The sequence below is a fragment of the Entelurus aequoreus genome, linkage group LG04 (assembly GCF_033978785.1).
Source record: "Entelurus aequoreus isolate RoL-2023_Sb linkage group LG04, RoL_Eaeq_v1.1, whole genome shotgun sequence".
Taxonomy (NCBI): Eukaryota; Metazoa; Chordata; class Actinopteri; order Syngnathiformes; family Syngnathidae; genus Entelurus; species Entelurus aequoreus.
The window spans coordinates 39995629-40017357 of NC_084734.1; the positions used below are offsets into that span (position 1 = coordinate 39995629).

General features: G+C 39.0%; 1 protein-coding gene and 1 long non-coding RNA gene across 3 annotated transcripts in view; one reads left to right on the forward strand and one right to left on the reverse strand.

Annotated features, from left to right (window-relative positions):
* Positions 1 to 2316: 2316 nt before the first annotated feature.
* LOC133647842 (uncharacterized) lies at positions 2317 to 7582 on the reverse strand. Its single transcript, XR_009825789.1, has 3 exons — positions 7454 to 7582; positions 5722 to 5837; positions 2317 to 4851 (listed from the first exon to the last, which is right to left on the reverse strand). It is a non-coding gene; the product is annotated as an uncharacterized LOC133647842 (long non-coding RNA).
* Positions 7583 to 8100: 518 nt separating this feature from the next.
* The window catches only part of fam184ab (family with sequence similarity 184 member Ab), a 140137-nt gene continuing 126508 nt past the window's right edge, over positions 8101 to 21729 (forward strand). For both annotated transcript variants that reach the window (XM_062044869.1, XM_062044871.1), the window contains exon 1: positions 8101 to 8745. In XM_062044869.1, coding sequence (XP_061900853.1) covers positions 8572 to 8745 — 174 coding nt within the window. In that variant the 5' untranslated portion in view covers positions 8101 to 8571. The remainder of the gene's footprint in view (positions 8746 to 21729) is intronic.

The window sequence follows — 21729 nt, forward strand, 5'->3', positions numbered from 1 at the left end:
TACAAGTGTAAAAAATAACCTTTTTCCAGCTCAGCACAAGAACCCTACTGTTTCTTTTGTTACATACCTGAAGTATGCTAGGACAAGATCTGTATTGCTTTGTGATATGAGGTCAATGGTTTCTCCACTGAAGGTTCATTTCTCAAATATTCAGATGTTACTAATTTTCTGTGTTTAAGCAAGAATATTATTGATTTTGGAATGATGGGGTTCAAGGTCACACTGTTTGATTTCTGACTATCCTATCTGTTAACGGCCAGGGATCAGTTTTCTGAATAGGATCAGGCAAGAACCCTATGGATATTGAAGGACTACAGCTCAGAGCTTTAAGTCATTTTAGAACTCTCAGGGTCACATTTTGAAACTCATCTGTAAACTTGCAGAACTTGTCAAAGCTAGAACTCTATTTATTTTCAATGTTATGATACTCAAGAAGTCCAGGTCAAAGGTTATATTGACATGGCTTGTCCGCTACCTAATAATCTCCAAATGGTCTTCAACTGGTCTATTGTTGTTTTATGTCAAAGCAAGAACCCTCATGAATTGGAATACAAGCCAAGATGGTTGGGTCAAAGGTCATAGTCATCATGTTTACATAGCCAACGCTCTCCACTCTGATGATTTAAGGCAGGGGTCACCAAAGCGGTGCCCGCGGGCAACAGGTCGCCCGTAAGGACCAGATGAGTCGCCCGCGGGCCTGTTCTTAAAAAAAAAAAAAAAAAATGTAAAAAAAAAAAAAAAAAATTTTTTTTTTTTTTTTTTTTAATTAAATCTACATAGAAAAACCACAAGATACACTTTCAATCAGTGCATAAACCCAAACAACCTCCCCCATGCACACTCATCCACACCCACTCACACAAAAGGGGTTATTTCTTTCTGCTACCAATATTCTGGTTCCCACAACATAGACAACACATCTGCAAGGGACACAGTCCCTGAAGCACACATGATTGTATAGGCTGCTGGTCCACTAACATTTTCATTAATTACTATTTTTTATGTAATTATTTTTATATTGTTTTACTTTCTTTTTTATCCAAGAAAATGTTTTTTATTTATTTATCTTATTTTATTTTATTTTTAAAAAACGGGCCTTATCTTCAACAGACCAGGTTGTCAATGAAATTAGATTTGTTTAAAGGTTTTTTTTTAAACTAGGCCCAGTCCAGATAATGTCCAAGTCGGACTCAGCAACACACACCTTCATTCATGTACACAGAAAAAAATTAGGGAACACAACAGATTGCATATAATTTATAAAGAAAATTACATTTTCAAAATAAGCATTTATGTACAGTCCAGATTATGTCCAGGTCACTCAAATTAGGGAACACAAGAACAGATATCATATAATCTATAAACATAATTATACTTTCAAAATAAGCCTTTGAGGACTTCTCATCTTTTCTTTAATGTTTTTTGGCATCATTATCGTTTTCAACCATGTAACTTTCTAAAATTAGAAAATACTGAATAAATGTTTTAAAGAAAGTAATACTAAGTGAATATCTGTTTTTGGCCTTAAAAATAAACATTTTACCGAGTCCTATAATTAAATTGACTAAATCATGATTGTCAATGAACTCTCCTAAAATAACAGAAACCACATTAAGCTTCATAAACAAACCAATCCTTAAACACATTTTTTCAACTTCCACCCAAAACAAAAGACACAATATGACAATACCAAAACAAATGCAGGGTGGATTCAGGCTCCTGACAACAAAATCGGCAATCATCTGACTCTGTCATATTCCATAATTTTAACATTTTCCCTGTGGGTAAGAAGTTATAAATAATTTTAATTTGAAAATAACGATTTTGCACATCGATAGTGGTTTTATAGATTAGTTTGAATATGGCATCCCATGGCAACGGGCAGTCAAAAAAGTCCTCCCATTTTCCATTTGTGTTGTATGAGGCAGCCTTCAAAGATTTCTTTATTACATAAAAATTATATCTTTTTCTATTTATTTTAGTTCCTTTTTGCCAACTAGAATTTCTTATTAGAGGTTTACAAACTAATAATTTAGTAGTTCCATAATTATTTATTTGTTTCCATCTTTTCCCAATTACTCCAGTTAGTTGATAAAATGAAAAGCTTGTGCAAGCATCACCATACATAGCTCTAAATTCATCATACTTCATAATTTTACCATTCTCATTGATAATATCATTGACAAAAATGATTCCTCTTTCAAACATATTTTTCCAAAAGAAAGGCTTTCCATCTATTACAATATTAGAGTTCATCCATATTAACTGCTGCAAAATATCATCTCTTTTTTCTGGCACATAAAATTGAAAACACCACTATGAGTGAATTGTTTCCTTTATGAACCCCGCCATGTTTCCCAGCAGACTCTCTGGGAGGGGATCACTTGTAAAAAAGGATACAATTTCTTTTGATACAGTACATGTTTTTTGTCCAACAGGACATTTGTGTACCACTCAATGTTTAAATACATCTTTGGAACAATTGATGCTTTTAAAGACAGACACATAGCTTCAAGGTTGAGAAGTTTCAGGCCCCCATATTCATACTCTTTGTACAAAACCTTTCTTTTAATCTTTTCTGGTTTGCCGTTCCAGACAAAATCGAAGACCCTCCGCTCATAAATCTTGAAAAAGTTTTGTGATGGAGCTGGTAATGACAAAAACAAATAAATAAATTGAGGAACAATTAACGAGTTGGCAATAGACATTTTACCATACAAGGTTAGGGATTTCCCTTTCCATAATTGCATAATTTTGTCCAGCTTTCTTAGTCGATTATCATAATTTACTGAGCCTAGATCTTCCAGATTTTCTGGGACAACAACACCAAGTATGTTAACTGGTCCATCTGTCCACAAAACAGGCACTTTGCATTCCATTCGAAAGGACGTTCCCTTTAGATTTCCGATCCTTAATCCTTAATTTATTTAAGTGTGTATCAAACTGGTAGCCCTTCGCATTAATCAGTACTCAAGAAGTAGCCCTTGGTTTCAAAAAGGTTGGTGACCCCTGATTTAAGGTATACATTATATGTCAACATGAGGACACCATTGATTTTGAGCATCAAAGATGTGAAATTGTTTTAACCATGAAAACTTTGACTTTCAACGAGAGATGAAATGATGACGTCATCAAGGCGATGAGCGACACGCTCGAGAGGTCGTGTCGGAACGAAGAAGTCACTTTCAGGTGGTCAGTATTTCAAGAAAAAACAGGAGCGTATCCCAGCATGCTTCACTCTGACTTAACCTGATTCATTCAATGACATAAGGCAACATCACTCCATGACTCCTGGTCAGACACGCCCACACACACACAGCACATGACCTCCTCCATATTGTGACAGGAACAACACACGCCATCATGTAATCAAATGATCATGCAATTTCTTTCTCTTTCTGCGCCTCCTCTTCTACTACTTCTTCTGCAAAGGAGAAGGATTAGTCGAAGTAGGGCCGACTTCTCCTTTTCCTGGAGGAGAAGAAGGAGAAGTAGGCACTACTACTACTTCTTCTTGAATGGAATGGTAAATGGGTGAAACTTGTATCGTTCTTTTCTACCTTCAAGGTACTGAACGCACTTTGACACAATTAGCACATTTACCTACTGATGGAAAGGTCTTTTCTTGCCGGAGGAGGTACACCAGGTCGGATGTAATTAAGCCACTATCATTGTTCAGAAATCAGCTGAAATAGATTTTCCACTCCTCAAAAATATATTTTTCCTTCTTGGGTGGCTCGCCATTCCTCAGTTTCACTTTGACATTGGCCCATGTGTTCCTCCCAGACAATGAATGGTTTATATTCCAAGTGGTTGTTTAGTGTCCTCTCTCGTCAGATGAACACAGATCTTCCATTGGTTTGTCAAGCACAGCAGTCGTGTCTACTTCGTAAGAGTCAGTGAGTCTGGCCTTCATGTTCCTCCAACTCTGCTCTGGCTTGAGGCGACTTTGTTCTTTAGAATCTCTTCTTTGCCTCATCTTTTTGTATTTTGAGTTTGGTGGTCTCAGTCAACCAGCTGGGCAAGCCATGGGTTTCCTGCTTGCCAAAAACGTTCTCCGCCACGTCTCTTACTGTGGTTTCAAATGACTCGTACTGCTCTGACAAATCTACAGATAGGTCTTCCAGTGCAAGTGATTCAAAGCCTTTTGAAAATTCAAGCTGGAATTCATCCTTGGTTCTGCAACTTCTCCCCCTTTGTACTTTGGTCTCTTGCATATCTTCTTCTTATTAGTTCTTAGACTTGGAAGGAGATGGATGTGGAGATCAGAGTCCGGTTCAACGGAGTTGTAGGCCCGACGGTTACGCAGGGAATTGACCCACTTACTGTTGATTAGTATGAGGTCAGGCTGATGTGGATGGGGAAATCTTGACTGTACTGGACGAAGGTTGAGTTCCATGCACAAGTTAACCTTATCTATTAGCATTATTATTTGTCTGGGCAAGGTAACAGTGCCTTCAGGGTGTGTTTGATGTCTGCACCTATTCTGCCATTGAAATAACAGATAACAAGATTGATATCATGTCTCTTGACTTACTCTAAATGTTCTGCAAGAGAAGTAGAGAAGTCATTCTTAGCTGTTGATGGACCACAGTCTGTTGGAGTGTACACAACAGTGATGGGAAGCCTGGGACTCCATGGAATGTTGCATGAAGAATCCTTTCAGAGATGACCTCGACCTTCTGGATGCACTTATAGATTGTGTTGGAAATGACAAAACCAACATCACCTATTCTTTGATTAGTAGCACATCCATGAATAAACACTCTCCATAAAGAAACACCTTCTCGTTCTTCTCATCATTTTCTCTTCCTTCATGTTCTTCTCCTTCTTCCGCTCACTCCTCTTTCTCTTTGGGAGAAGGAAAGTGGTTTAGTAACATTGCAAACAGCTAAAATTATGTACAAAGCAAACTATAACCCGCTACCCAAGAATGTACAACAATTCTTCTCAACTAAAGAGGAGAAATATAACCTTAGAGGAAAAACTAATTTAAAACATGTGTATGCTCATACAACACTAAAAACCTTTAGCATATCAGCATGTGAAATTAAATTATGGAATGGATTAAGTAAGGAAGTTAAATACTGATATGATCCAGTTTAAGAGGTTGTTCAAATGAATAGTGCTTACAAAGTACAAAGAAGAATATTTATGAGAAATATCTTCAACCTTATTGAAAATGGGATATTCTTCATCTCAATATGTTTATTATGACTGACTTAATTATCTATTACAAAAACTGCTGTATTAATCATTCACGGACATCGTTGTGCTACAAAAAGAAGTCAGTAAATGAACGTATGTATTTGTAAACGCTCTGAAATGGGAAAGAGGTAGGATTAAATAAGATTTGCTTCTTCCTACTCCTTTTCGGACATGATGTAAAGAGAAATGATATGAAATTGTGTGATGTATTATGCTGTGAGTGTGTTCATGTTCGAAATAAACTAAATAAATAAAGAAAGAAGGAAAGTGTGTAGGAGAAGAAGGAGAAGTATTGCCTACTTGTTCTTCTCTTACACCTCATAGTTCTCCTACCTCTCTCTACTACTATTCTTCTCATCGTACTTCTCCTCCACCTCCTAGTTCTCCTATACTTCTACTATACTCTCTACTACTCTTTTGCTCCTCCTCCTTCTTCTCCTCCTCCCTCTCTTTCCTACTGCTTCTCCTCCATTGTGTTCTTCTCCCCCTACTTCTTTTCCTACCACCACCTACTTCTTCTCGTTCTTGTTCTTCTCTTTCTACTACTCCTCCTGCTTAGTCCACTTCTTCATCACCGTCTTCTCTTTTTTCTCATTCTTCATCATCTTCTTCTGTCAGCAGGAGGAACTCTAAGAGGAAGCAGATCATCTAACAGGAAGTCGTAGTAACATAGTTGAAAGCTGCGAGTATAGTTGTTTTAAAGGCCTACTGAAATGATTTTTTTTTATTTAAACGGGGATAGCAGATCCATTCTATGTGTCATACTTGATCATTTCGCGATATTGCCATATTTTTGCTGAAAGGATTTAGTAGAGAACATCGACGATAAAGTTGCAACTTTTGGTCGCTGATAAAAAAAGCCTTGCCTGTACCCGAAGTAGCGTGACGTCGCAGGTTGAAGAGCTCCCCACATTTTCCTATTGTTTACACCAGCAGCGAGAGCGATTCGGACCGAGAAAGCGACGATTACCCCATTAATTTGAGCGAGGATGAAAGATTCGTGGATGAGGAACGTTAGAGTGAAGGACTAGAATGCAGTGCAAGACATATTTTTTTTCGCTCTGACCGTAACTTTGGTACAAGCTGGCTCATTGGATTCCACACTCTCTCTTTTTTCTATTGTGGATCACGGATTTGTATTTTAAACCACCTCGGATACTATATCCTCTTGAAAATGAGAGTCGAGAACGCGGAATGGACATTCACAGTGACTTTTATCTCCACAACAATACATCGGCGAAGCTCTTTAGTTACTGAGCTAACGTGATAGCATCGGGCTCAAATGCAGATAGAAACAAAATAAATAAATCCCTGACTGGAAGGATAGACAGAAGATCAACAATACTATTAAACCATGGACATGTAAATACATGGTTAATGCTTTCCAGCCTGGCAAAGGTTAACAATGCTGTTGCTAACGACGCCATTGAAGCTAACTTAGCAACCGGACCTCACAGAGCTATGCTAAAAACATTAGCTATCCACCTACGCCAGCCAGCCCTCATCTGCTCATCAACACCCGTGCTCTCCTGCGTTCCAGCGATCGACGGTGCGACGAAGGACTTCACCCGATCACAGATGCGGTCGGCGAGACGGAGGAAGTTAAGGTGAGTTCGGCGGCTAGCGCGTCTGCTATCCATCTCTGTCCTCCTGGTTGTGTTGCTGTAGTCCGCCGCTAATACACCGATCCCACCTACAACTTTCTTCTTTGCAGTCTCCATTGTTCATTAAACAAATTGCAAAAGATTTACCAACACAGATGTCCAGAATACTTTGGAATTTTGAGATGAAAACAGAGTTTTTTGTATAGGATTCAATGTGTCCGCATACTTCCCGTTTCAACGATTGACGTCACGCGCATACGTCATCATACATAGACATTTTCAACCGGAAGTTTAGTGGGAAATTTAAAATGGCACTTTATAAGTTAACCCGGCCGTATTGGCATGTGTTGCAATGTTAAGATTTCATCATTGATATATAAACTATCAGACTGCGTGGTCGGTAGTAGTGGGTTTCAGTAGGCCTTTAATAAAACACTACACTGAAATGTCAGGAAAGAAAAGGAGACTACCAATGTGCTTCATCACAGCAGATCATAACAATCCCCTGCTAACTTTTTGCACTAATGCTCTCAGACTAAAATCCCAGCTTTAGTATAGTGCTTTCATCTTCTGCTGATGAACAATTAATTTATTTTATAAAAAGCATTTTATAAAGCTGGCTCGTTGGATTCCACACTGACCTGTTTAGTCTTTGCATTGAGAAAGATGACAATACTTGTTTAAAGGTGGCCATGTTTTCATGCCAGTAAAAAAAACAAAGATCCCATCCCTGCATGCAGTACCATGGAATTAAAGTGTAAAATGAAGACGACAGACAAATAGGAGCACATGTTGCTTCAGTCACTTTGAATTGTATCTGCCTCCAGTCGAGCTTTGATAGACGACGAGCTGAGAGACTACACGTTGCCTTCGCTGACAGTGGGAGCTTTGAGTTTATCATGTGACCTCGCCACGGGAAAGGACGCGGTCATAATACGAGCTGCTAGGATGTACGTATGGGAGCTTGTTCATCATGGATAAACATGTCTAATCATGTCACACTATGATGACTAACACTATTAAACATATATGAAATTAATTGTAAAGACTTATATTATTGAATAAATACATTCGGCAATAATATTCCTATTATTGACAAAAACAAAAATAATATTTTTTTATGTGCACGTGTGTGCTGACAATTTGAGGGTGTGAGAGGAGTCTAAAAACCGTACAGTGTGTCCAAAATGATTCAGTGTGTCGTGTATGCTGATAGTTTTCGTTTGTCCGACAGTACGCGAAGGCACCGCCGCTCCCACTGCCCATGAACGCACCACAGAGTGTTGAGGTGATCCATGGCAACAGCGGCTCTCCGACCATCGCGTCCATCGCACACCTCCATGTAGTCGCGGGGCACCGAGGGGGACCAATCCGGCTCGTCGCCTCCCGATTTGGGCTCCAAGGTGACCGACGAGGGAGCCAGACGGAGGTGGTCCGACTTCCGGTGCACGTCGGCGGCAGGTGAAGCTGACTGTGCCCGCACCTCAGAGCGCGGAGGGCGGCCTCGCTCAGGATGATCTTCGCTAACATCTCTGGATCTTAAAATTCAACACGTCACCTTTTTTTTTTAAATCTTCTCTCATCAGGACCGAAATCAACATGGAACATTTGAACACTTTGCTCGCTCACGTAATGCGTCAAATTTTTTGATTGGTTTGAGTAACAATCCGTGCTTTTTAGTGCACTCAAGTCTCTTTTTTGAATTTTTGAATTATTAAAGCTCGCATCTCCAACAAGCATCTGAAGCATCGTCGTGAAGATGGCGACTGGGTCGGGTTGGCAGCAATATTACTGCCCTGCCGGTCAAGGGAAATATACTTCATCATCTTCATCATCCTCCACGTCCTCATCCTCCTTCCAGTCCGGCCTGGCCATGGAATATACCCAAGACCTGCACCTGAAGATGAGCAAGAAGATCGCCCAGCTGACCAAGGTAAGTCGCAGATGTTAGGCGGCCTATTGCGTCCCTCAGCATCCCGGAGAAGCCAAGCAAACCTCTGCTTGCAGCGCCGCACATCTGGGCTCCGGACTCCGTTAGAAAATGCGCATGTATAAGACTTGACCTTTCAGTGATAGAGTTTGCTTAAAGGCACGACAATTATTACAATTTTCCTCGAATGTAAGCAGTCTCTTGGTGCTATCGGCGATCATAAAACGCGTATTTCTCCAGCAGTGTTTCCATTGTATTTGCCGCTAGATTGTGGTGTTGAGCGCCTGGGAAGGATAAATTAGCAAACTGCCAGAAGGATTTGGGATGCTAGTGCATCAAGTGTGTTGCTTAAAAACACGCCGAATTTCAAAACTGCACCACATGTTGCTAGAACCGACTTGAAACATCGCATTATGATCATTCATTGAAGCCCAGAAGATAGACGCGTCTTAAATTGTCTCATCCTTGATGGAGGTTTGGTGTACATTCTGTTAATTCCACCAAAGCGAGATGTCAGCTGCCTGAAGGTGAAAGCAGTTTGTTCAGATGCTGCATCCATCAGCAGCATGCAGGCAGCAGGTCATTAGTCACTACATTAATCACAGTGCTTATTAATCAATGCTGTTCTGCCATTTGGATTTTCAGTCATCAACTTTGCTCCCAAATCTCTGCACTTGGCTGTTAATATTTGTTGCTATTCATGTTTTATTTGCTGTGTTGCTAGCCTATGCGGACACATGTTGAATTCATAATTGTTGTGCTTTTTCTGCACACTGTGCTGAAAGATAAAAAACAATATGCTTGCTGAAATAAAATTGGCAGACACTGTATATAACAGTAATGAAGACTTCCTCCCACCTCCAAAGACATGCACCTGGGGATAGGTTGATTGGCAACACTAAATTGGCCCTAGTGTGTGAATGTGAGTGTGAATGTTGTCTGTCTATCTGTGTTGGCCCTGTCACGCCAATTTTCTTCCCATTTCAAAAACCTTCCTATCCCCCATTTACTTCCGGGGTCATTTCCTCTTACGTCATTTCCTCTTACTTACGTCATTTCCTCTTATGTCATTGACAGCGATCGATAGAATCCAAATCTCCTGAAAATGGTGGTGTCACTGAGATAGAATCCAAATCTCCTGAAAATGGTGGTGTCACTGAATGATATTTGTCTTTATCTTTCCCAGGGAACTTATGTCAAACACCAGCAGGCTTCGAAACATTTCAAGCGGAGTGTTAGGGCCGCTGCTGGGAACTTCTGTCTTCGTGGTAACGTGCAAAAAATATTAATTAATATATAATACTGTTAAATGTCTGTACTTTAAATCAACATTATTGTTGAAACCATTTCACTAATATTAATTCATATATAATAATGTTAAATGTCATCTGACTTCACTGAGGTACATATGTGCACATAAATGTCATTTTAATTTAGTTCACTTACACAGAGAACTAAAAAAAACTGAATTTAACGAATACATTTAGTTTTAATAAAGTTTGATAATGTTGATTGATAATGAATTAACTAATTGTACACTGTTATTAATTTCCGCATATGTCCACTAGTCAAATGTGCAGTCAGGAATATCCTCAAGTTAATTTGTCCGATTAATACTTGTCCGATTAATACAGACGTTTTGTTAACGCTATATTATTAAAAAAAAAACAGCGACGGGCAGTCAAAGCCGAAGTGCTATTGATTGCTGTCAATGACGTAAGAGGAAATGACGTAAGTATGAGGAAATGACGTAAGAGGAAATTACCCCGGAAGTAAATGGGGGATAGGAAGGTTTTTGTAATGGGAAGAAAATTGGCGTGACAGCCCTGTGATGAGGTGGCGACTTGTCCAGGGTGCCCTTATGCCCATGTGCAGCTGGGATAGGCTCCAGCACACCCCGCGACCCCGTAAGGGACAAGCGGTAGAAAAGGGATGGATGGATGGATGGGTTGCTTTTGCTATAGTGACACATAGTTCAGTTCAAAACTTGGGAGCAGATTCCTTAAATCAGTGCAGATCTTTGACTTGTTTTTTTGTAGTAGGTTTTATATATATATATATATATATATATATATATATATATATATATATATATATATATATATATATATATATATATATATATATATATATATATATATATATATATTGCACTTCTGTCATATACAGGATCTTTGAAAAATGTATTTGAATAGCTCTGGTTGAGCGAGTTTTTCAGTTTTATTAGCCTTTAGGACCTTACAGAACTTTCCACCGCAGCTTTTCTCCCCAACAACACAAAAAAGTGTTCACTTGCAGGTCGAAACGTGTTAAACACTTTAGTCACTGTGTCATTATCGCCAAGTTGGAGGTCTGGCGGCGCCTCACAAACACCTCAAAGGTATCAGACACTTCATTCAGGTACAAAAAAATGCCGCTTTGCAAAGATTGTGATGCTCATTTTTGGTGTGCTGGCCCGCTTGTGCGCCCGTGTGGCGATCCAAGCCAGTCAGCTCCAATGCTTCTTCAGCTTGCCAGGTGGCATCATTTAAATTTTAACACACTTTATTTAAAAGACGCTCACAGAAGTCCCGAAGGATCTGAAATTTCTGCCTCGGTGCTGCACTGGAACTGCTACAGTGCTTTTTTTTGTTTGCGTTTCAGAACACATATTCCCCCATCGGATGCAATGTCAATAGTCTGTTCCAGAGTCAAACTGTGGCAATCAAACAGAAACTTAAGTAGCGTTGTTGCACGTGCTCGTGACATGTGATTCCCCAGTGCACGCCTGCCGGCGACACATCTGAGCCACATATCGTCTGCAGCCACGCTGCATCGCGTCACAGTGGAAACGGCAAATTGGCCGGCGGCACAGGCCATCTGCTCTCGCTGTCCTACGTGCCGCCATTACTGCCTTTTTGTTGCCACCAGCTATTGCCCTTTTTTCATAGCATGTTGTTTAGCAGGTTCATTTGACGTTACTATATGTTCACTTTGTTTTTGGTGTACATTTTTTTCTAATAAAAGGCACCTATTTGAGCTAATGTAATGTTATTTTAGCAGTTGTATCGTGTTTTAGGCTTACAACTTTCATTCAGTTTTGTATTAGCTTGTTGATTATTCATGTAATGTATGCCAGTAAGGTTTGATTTAGCACATAAGACACTTTTCGGAGTTTAATTGCATTATGCCTTTGATTTAGCATGCAGTTATAGCTTACCTTTTGAATGAGCCTTGACCGTTACAGTACTTTGGCAGTTTAATTTGATAAAATGTTACTCCATTTTGTGTGTGTGTACGTAATACGAATGTAGCTTAGCAGGAAATGTTAAAGTCGGCACCCAAAACTAGCCAATAGTTTAGCCTTTCAGCATGAGCTTTGATTTTTTATGTGAGATTCAACATGAACAGTAGCTGAGCAGCGCATGCACAGTTTAATTCAAGTTTAGCAAGCAGTTCAATTTAGCATGCTGCTTAAATTGTTTACGTGACAAGAACTTAGCTTAGCAGGTAGCCTACCGTTAAAGATGACACCCAAAAGTAGCCAAGGTTAGTACTTTAGCCAGTTTGACTTAGCGATGGCTTTGCTGTTCTACGTAAAGCCTAGCAGTTTGATTTAGCTTAAATTGGCTAGTCCAGTTAAGCACATAGCTCGTAGCTTCCTGTATTCTGAACCCTTAATTTCATGTGCATCTTAGTAGTTCTTTCGTGTGAGAGTATAGCATGTAGCCTAGTGTTGGAGCTATCAATTTCATTTATAGCGTGAGCGTTTACCTGACAGATTATGTTGATTCTTCTTTTTGTGTGGTCTTTGTGTCCGCCATATTGAAAGGTAGCGCCCGCAGTTCACTGTTTACACACGGATAACATAGAAACACAGTAAATATATTGCCAAGCAGATTGTTTTTCCGTCAAATAAGCAGTTTTTTTAGCATCTTGTCAGATTTAATCACCTGTTTGTTAGTAAGTCTGTGATTTGAAGCAAAAAAGGCTGCTGTAGAGTTTTAGTTCTGTGTGTTACAGTACACAGTTTGTTAGCATACCTGAAGGGGCGGAGCTTTACACAGTACAGTGTGTTGATTGGCGGATAGATAATTGTTACAAGAAAACGGAAAGTAACAAACAAAGAAAAAACACAGGTAAATGTGCTTATGTCAGCAGAAGTATGTACAATATAGAAAATATACTGCTCTGATAAATCAGCGGCATTTGTAGCCTCCATCTGATGGATGTCAGTAAAAAAAATGGTGAGGTGTTGCAGTCGCCAGAGCATGACTCAGCACTCTCTCTGTTCAATCAATAAGTGGTTCTTCCTGCTTGTTTGCATTCAACATCATAGCTGACTGGATATTGCTTATTGTCATTATTACCAGAGTCGTGCATAAAGAGAGTATGGCCAACCAAAAAACCGGCGCCATGACTGCTACCAAGGACGTGTGACGAAACAAAACCAAATAGTTCTAAACATACTCCAGCTCATAAAATTACAATAAAACATGCTTTTATTTCGTGAAAGTAGAATTTTGCGGCTGTATTTGACGCACTCTGCTGCTACATTCATGCGGTGTTTCGTGACCAGCAGGCACTCTAACACGACCCAATAGTAAAAAGAATACAAAGAACGACCAAAAAATATCTTATTACCCTCATTTTGCCAACGTCTTCATTAGATTTGGACCAACAATCACAGAAATTGTGACTTTTGTGTGAAGTATGTCAAGTGAGCAAGCCAAAGTGATATGCGTTAAGGTCATAAGTGCCTTGAATAACCTAAACATGACTGAATGCAGACAAAAACCCAAATGAGTGATCCCATGTAATGGCAGGTTTGGACATCAACTGCTAATTTTCAGACTCTGAGGATGAGGGAGAATGGGAACAAAAGGATAACTCTACCCATAATGGGCTGAGTGAGACAGACCCTGACAGTAATTTTCTTATTACAGTAATGAGCAATTGTAAATATTACGAAGATCCGCAGGAGATTGATAACATCAAAGCTATCAGTATTACACATGTACAGTAGAAATCTAAATGCAAACTCTTTGCATATTCAAAACTATCTTCTGCATCTTAACTTTTCTTTTGACAGCATGGCATTTTCTGAAACTTACTTGCAAGATGAAATAAACAATACAGACTTTATATTGGAAAATTATATCTGTTATAAAATGGGGGTGGAGTAGGTCTCTTTGTACTCCAAAATGTCAAACGCAAACTAATTTAAAAAATGTCAGTAGCTCATAAGATTATGGAAAGCATCACAGTGGAAATAGAAATGAAAACATTAAGAATATACAGGTGAGCTGCATTTACAGAGCACCTGGTTCAAATATTGAACTCTTTACGGAAGCTCTGGAAAAAATGATAAACCGAAAGATGTGATTATGTGTGGTGACTTTATTATCGATATGTTGAAGGCAAAATACAATAGGACCATTGAACACTTCATTAACATAATGTAGAGTATGATGCTACACCCCAAAATTACCAAATCAACAAGAGGTACTCTACACAGTGCTACCATAATAGGTAATTTTTTTCACTAATATTTTCAAGACCAAAACACTTGGTGGAATACTAATAAATAACATTACAGACCACCTGCCAATGTTTGTCTTTCTTGAAGTTGGAGATGACAGAAAACGGCAAACGCCAACCACGTAAAGGAGGAAAATAGCAATAGCTTAGAGACCAAAATTGGGAGACAACAATAAATGCAAATGATGTAGACAATACGTATAATAACTTCATGACTGTTTTCAATCATACCTATATGTGCATTGCCCTCTGGTAAAATTCAACCATAAGAAAACAAATGCACAAACTCTGGATGACGAGGGGTTTGAGAGGAATACTCTTTACAAAAAAATATTGTATAAAAGTATTGAATCTGAAAATAGGCACAAAGAGAACAAAAATAAATTAACTAATATAATAAAGAAATGCAAAAGAGAATATTATAGAATCTTGCGTGAAAGTAACAAATCTTACATAAAAGGTTTCTGGAAAGTATTAAACAACATAATTGGTCCAAAATGAAAGATTTTGCAGATCACTACACTCATGGCAAGGAGACTCTCATCAACTGACAAGAAGTAGCTGGTGGCTTCAATAAATACTTTGTCGAAATTGAATTAGCTAAAACAATTGCTCCATCAACCAATCTCCATGACCAGCTGTCATTTGGGGAAATCCAAATTCTGACTCCTTCTTTCTCACCCCTGTTGATGAAAAAGAGATTTTGCAGGTCGTGGGAACATTTAAGAATAAAACACCAAAAGACTGGAGATACAAGTTATACAAGAAATAATTAAGCCTATAAGGCGCATTTGTAACTTACCTTTTGTAACTGGCAAATTTCCATCCAAAATGAAAAATAGCCAAGTCCTTCCCTTCCAGTTGTCAAAAATGGTCATAGACACTCTTTTGTAAATTACAGACCGATTTCTCTCTTGCCATAAAATATCAAACATTTTTGAAAAACTTTTTGCGGAACATTTAAACAACAATATGACTAAAAACAAATTGTTACATGAAAGCCAATATGGCTTTAGAGAAAATCGCTCTACAATACTTGCAGTCATGGACTTGTACGTTGAGGAGGTTAGTAACAGTATTGGTAAAAAAATAATATTCTCTTGCAGTGTTTATAGACTTAAAACATTTTTTGACACGATTGACCACACAATCTTAATCCTGAAATTTGGTAAACTAGGAATCAGAGGCTGCCAATTACAGTGGTTGAAATCGTACCTATCTAAAGGACAACAGTTTGTCCACTCGGGGGAGTGTGTCTCCTCCCTGAGGGGCGTTATCTGTGGTGTCCCCTAGGGTTCGGCCCAATTCTTTTTCTCTCTTATATAAATGACTGGTGTTTCATCTCCAAAAGGCTCAAGTTAGTATTCTTTGCAGATGACACAACAATTCTGTCCACGGGGGGGAAACCTCCAACAGTTACTTATTGAGGCCTTTATCAAAATTAGAAAAATTAAAGAATGGTTTGATAACAATAAATTATCACTCAATCAAAAAATAAAATCATGGTTATAGTAAATCAAAGGATTGTTACTGAACCTAAACTGACAATAAATGACGACATTATAAAACACGTTGAAAAATACAACTTTTGTTGTGTCACGTATGATCATAAACTCTGCTGGAAGCCCCAACTGACATGTGTTGAAAACAAGATGACTAAACCAGTATCAGTCATGAGAAAATCAAAGCACTTGTTGAATGAAAAAATACTTTTCACTGTTTATTGTACTCTTGTCTTGCCATATATGAGCTACTGTGTAAAGATCTGGGGTAATACTTAAAAAAACAATCTTAATGACATTAAATCTAACCGCCTTAAATTATCATTTGTCCCAGCCTCCATTAAGCTGACCAACAATGTGCAATAGAATGTTAATACATAGGTTAGCACTTTTTTAGCACATAGCACTTTAGCACATAGCACTTTAGAACTAAGAACTTTAGCACACAGCACTTTATCCATGAGCTCTAGTGCAATGCACACTGGTACTTTATCTTTATCTCCATACTGTAGATTTTATGCCTACATCAAAGTGACACCTATGTCTATCAAGCTCCATGTTCTGATGTTTAAATGTTAGTTGTCTGGTTGTGGTTGTGTCTGTGCTTGTGTTTTTGTTCTGTTGTTTTTGTGTATGTTAAGAAAGCAATGATGCACTGTGCCCAAGACAAATTTCCCCGCGGGGACAATAAAGTTGAACCTTGAACCTTGATATCTATCATGCAAAAAAAGCTAAGAGTACAGGTTATTTGGAACACACAAACCTTCTTTTTACTCAAATCTAAAATAATGGAATTTGAAGACCTAATATTATTCAAAACCCTACAAATAATGTATAAAGTAAGAAATTATTTGCTTTTAATTAATATCCTCAAAATGTTCAAAAATAGAGACTGTAAATACAACCTGAGAGGACAAATGAACTTCAGGAAATTGCATGTTCGTAGTACCCTAAAGAGCATGTTCATTACACGGCATGGTGTTGACCTGTGGAATGAACTTGAAGATGGTCTAAAAAGTATCACCAAATGTCCTAACTTAAAAAGATTGCATACGATAAGTGTACTTAGAAAATATGCCAATGAAGAGCGGGATCACAATTAACATGATTGCACTGGAAAAACTGGTATCCTCATGAAATACTGTTATTATGATAATGATGACGATGACTTATATAAGTATCACTTTGACTCAGGTACCTCTGTAATGTATTAACTTCAATTTGACAACATTTTGTATGGTAAACTCTTTTGTACGCACGCACGCACACACACACGCACACATACACGCACACACAGACTTGTCTATGCAGGATCAATGCGCATACACACGCACAGGAAGTGTATGAGAAAGCGCATGGATGTACACTACACAATCACAGTTATTGTGAATTTGATATTGATTTCGGTAAAAATTTGTGGGAGTCATCGTATATGCAAGAAATTAACAGCTGTAATGAAATGTGACTATTTTAAAAAGGGGTAAGCGATTATAAGTAGTTTTACTTCTTCTTATTCCTTTTAAGCTCATGGTGCTTTTGCTATGCAACTGTGTACACGCAACATTCTTGTTTCTTATGCTGAGTAAGGATATATATGTATTGCTTTTATTTTTGAGCTCAAATAAATAAACTGTGGTGGTTGCCTCCAATGTATTTGTAATCACTGTATGTATCACTCATGTATTATTCTAACTGATCTTTCTTTTTTCTAACATTCTAAGTGAATAAGAGTACGTTTGTTCTTCTTTCCCCATATCTCTGCACAATAACTCAGACATGGTTACACTTGTCAGCAGTAGAGAATATGCAGTGATTTTTGGTCCAGAACATATTTTGCTTTATACATTATTGAAGTATTTCTTGCCACTTGATAATTTCCAATTGATTTTCTCATTTATTATTACACCCAAAATGTGGTTTATTTTACTCTTTCTCTGTCTATTTGTATTTGTGTTTGACCCTCTCTTCTACTTTTACCAAATATCATATTAGTTTTACTGAGATTCAAAAAGTCTGTTTTCGTCAAACCATCTCTTTAATTTGTTAATTTCCTCTGTTATTATTTGTATTACCTTCTGTGTGTTCTGTCCTGAACAAAACACAGACTTTGTGTCGGTGGCTCTCCAGTGTTGATGGCGAACCTTCACTTCCCATACTTGACTTTGTTCTGGATTATTGGAAAGCTTTCCACAATTCTTGTGAGTGGAACAGCCCCATGCTGCAAAACAGGGCCTTTATAAACGTCGAAAAAATAACGAGGCAGCATCGCAAAGACATAGGATCAGTTCAAAGTTAGTAGCAGTCATGGCGCCCTGTAGTCACGTGAGTGCCTTTTGACCAATCATTGAGGAGATCACCTGGAACCGAGTTGGCCATACTGTCTTAATACTCGACTCTGGTTTTTTGTAGTTTAACTTTGCACAGTTTGAAGACAAGCAAAGTGATGCTAGTGCACTTTTTCTACTAGTGACTCAACATTAGCTTCATGCTAACACTATGAAACTATCGAGAAACCCTCCTCAGGTCGCACAATTTGGAATTTGAGCAAATACACAATGCTAGACCTTAGTCTACCATGCAAGTCCATCGGAGGGTTACCTCTATGTTGCTTTTTCTTCGTCTTTTTGCGTGACATTTTCATATCACTTCTTTTTACGCTTGTATAAATGAGAAAATGTTCACTTGATGAAGGTATTCTGATGGCCACAGCTTGACCCTGGAACAGATTCATTTCTATTTCCACGACTTCCTGCGGGAGTTGAATGTTAATAAAGTCGGTCAGCTGTAGGATGGGACGATGATCATTGTGGAAGGGAAGCGTTAGGAACAACACAACGCTGCTTCCTTTGATAAGTGCATGGCTTGTACACACACACACACACATTCCATTAGCGCTGACATCAATCAGTTTGTGTGTGTGGTAGCCTGCAGCCTGCATGTTTTGTGTGTTAGCTTTCGTCGTATGTTGCATTTCATCGGGCTCGGCGGGGGCAAGAAGACCCGGTTAGCAAATATGTCAGCCCTGAGATAAACCTCCTGCACTGCAAGCGGGTTGGGGGGGTCACATGGTCTTAAGTCACGTCGCAGTCATGATGCTGAACGCTAGTTTGTGTAACGGACTACGAACTAAAAGAAATCTGCACAGTTGCTGTATTCAATTCATTTTTGAAACTTTACAGTGCAACCGGATGATGATCTAATTAAAGAAGCTGTTCCAGATACAATGCTGTGATGTTAAGAATATGAGGATGTTGTTAAATATTCATCTGTGTTGACCACAAGTGCTGGTTAAGGGGCTTTGTCTCCTAGCAAGTAGAACACAACTCACTGCTGTTGGCATGGAAACAGTGTCACACTTTTGTGGCAGAGGCGGCCCCTTTGATCGCTCTCCTTAACTAGGTTCACCATCGACACATTGATTGATTAGGGCCCTAAAGCGAGGATGGTATTGTCAACGTAATGACGTAATAGTTGAATTAGCGAAAAGGCTATGACGCGTTTGCAAAAGGTGAGTGAAAGACATGAAAAGCAAGACCAATATGTTTACAACGACAAACAAAGTTTTATGTTGCTTCTTTTTGTGTGTTTTTTGAGATGCCACTGAGTGCTTTTGAATGGGGGAAGGGCCCACAGGGGCACCACCAGGCAGAGCCTCCAAAAGTCTCTACTGGATTTGTCGCAAGTCGCTTTAAAAAAGAGGGTATCTAGAGGGCTCGGATTACCTTCTAAATATAGCAACAAAGCAGCTAAGTTTAAAACACTGATTCTTCTTGCTGTCAATTTTTATTCTCTGTCAGACCAGGTTTACTGGTGCTATAATGTGTTTATGAGTGAGGTCGAATAGATAACGGCTAATCTATTTCAGGCGGGCCTCTAAAAACTGTATATGCAATTTTTTTTACATGAGTTTTGGATTATATGTTTTACAGTGCATTCGGAAAGTATTAACACCACTTGCTTTTTCCACATTTTGTTATGTTACAGCCTTATTCCAAAATGGAATAAATTCATTGTTGTCCTCAAAATTCTACATACAATGCCCCATAATGACAATAGGAAAAGTTTTTTTTTTCTTTTTTTTGCACATTTATTAAAACTAAGAAAACCACATTCACATAAGTATTCACAGCCTTTGCTCAATAATTTGTTGATGCACCTTTGGCAGCAATTACAGCCTCTAGTCTGTTTGAAAACAATGTCACAAGCTTGTCACGCCTATCTTTTGGCAGTTTTTCTTATTCCTCTTTGTAGCACTTCTCAATCTCTATCAGGTTGGATGGGAAGTTTTGGTTTTCACCCAGGATGTCTCTGTACATTGCTGCATTCATCTTAGTCTAGTCAGGGAGGTGACCAGGAACCAGCTGGTCACTCTGTCAGAGTAACAGCATATTTCTGTGGAGAGAACAGAACCTTCCAGAAAGACAACCTTCTCTGCAGCAATCTGCCACTCAGGCCTATATGGAATAGTGGCGAGACGGAAGCCATTTCTTAGTAAATAGTTTGCTAAAATGCACCTGAAAGACTCTTAGACCTTGAGAAACAAAATTCTCTGGTCTGATGGGACAAAGATTGAACTCTTTGGCGTAAATTCCAGCCACCATGTTTGGAGGAAACCAGGCACCTGCTCATCACCAGGCCAATACCATCCCTACAGTAAAGCATGGTGGTGGCAGCATCATGCTGTGGGGATGCTTTTCAGTGGCATGAACTGGGAGACTAGTCAGGATAGAAGAAAAGATAAATGCAGCAATGTACAGAGACATCCTGGATGAAAACCAACACATTCCATCCAACCTGATGGAGCTTAGGAGGTGCTGCAAAGAGGAATGGGCAAAACTGCCCAAAGATAGGTGTGCCAACTTTGTGGCATCATATTCAAAAAGACTTGAAGCTGTAGTTTCTGCCAAAGGTGCATCAACAAAGTATTGAGCAAAGGCTGTCAGTATTTAAGTTCAAACCCCGTTTCCATATGAGTTGGGAAATTGTGTTAGATGTAAATATAAACAGAATACAATGATTTGCAAATCCTTTTCAACCCATAGTCAATTGAATGCACTACAAACACAAGATATTTGATGTTCAAACTCATAAACTTTATTTTTTTTTGCAAATAATAATTAACTTAGAATTTCATGGCTGCAACACATGCCAAAGTAGTTGGGAAAGGGCATGTTCACCACTGTGTTACATGGCCTTTCCTTTTAACAACACTCAGTAAACGTTTGGGAACTGAGGAGACACATTTTTTAAGCTTCTCAGGTGGAATTCTTTCCCATTCTTGCTTGATGTACAGCTTAAGTTGTTCAACAGTTCGGGGGTCTCCCTTGTGGTATTTTAGGCTTCATAATGCGCCACACATTTTCAATGGGAGACAGGTCTGGACTGTAGGCAGGCCAGTCTAGTACCCGCACTCTTTTACTATGAAGCCACGTTGATGTAACACGTGGCTTGGCATTGTCTTGCTGAAATAAGCAGGGGCGTCCATGGTAACGTTGCTTGGATGGCAACATATGTTGCTCCAAAACCTGTATGTACCTTTCAGCATTAATGGCGCCTTCACAGATGTGTAAGTTACCCATGTCTTGGGCACTAATACACCCCCATACCATCACAGATGCTGGCTTTTCAACTTTGCGCCTATAACAATCCGGATGGTTCTTTTCCTCTTTGGTCCGGAGGACACGACGTGCACAGTTTCCAAAAACAATTTGAAATGTGGACTCGTCAGACCACAGAACACTTTTCCACTTTGTATCAGTCCATCTTAGATGAGCTCAGGCCCAGCGAAGCCGACGGCGTTTCTGGGTGTTGTTGATAAACGGTTTTCGCTTTGCATAGGAGAGTTTTAACTTGCACTTACAGATGTAACGACCAACTGTAGTTACTGACAGTGGGTTTCTGAAGTGTTCCTGAGCCCATGTGGTGGTATTCTTTACACACTGATGTCGCTTGTTGATGCAGTACA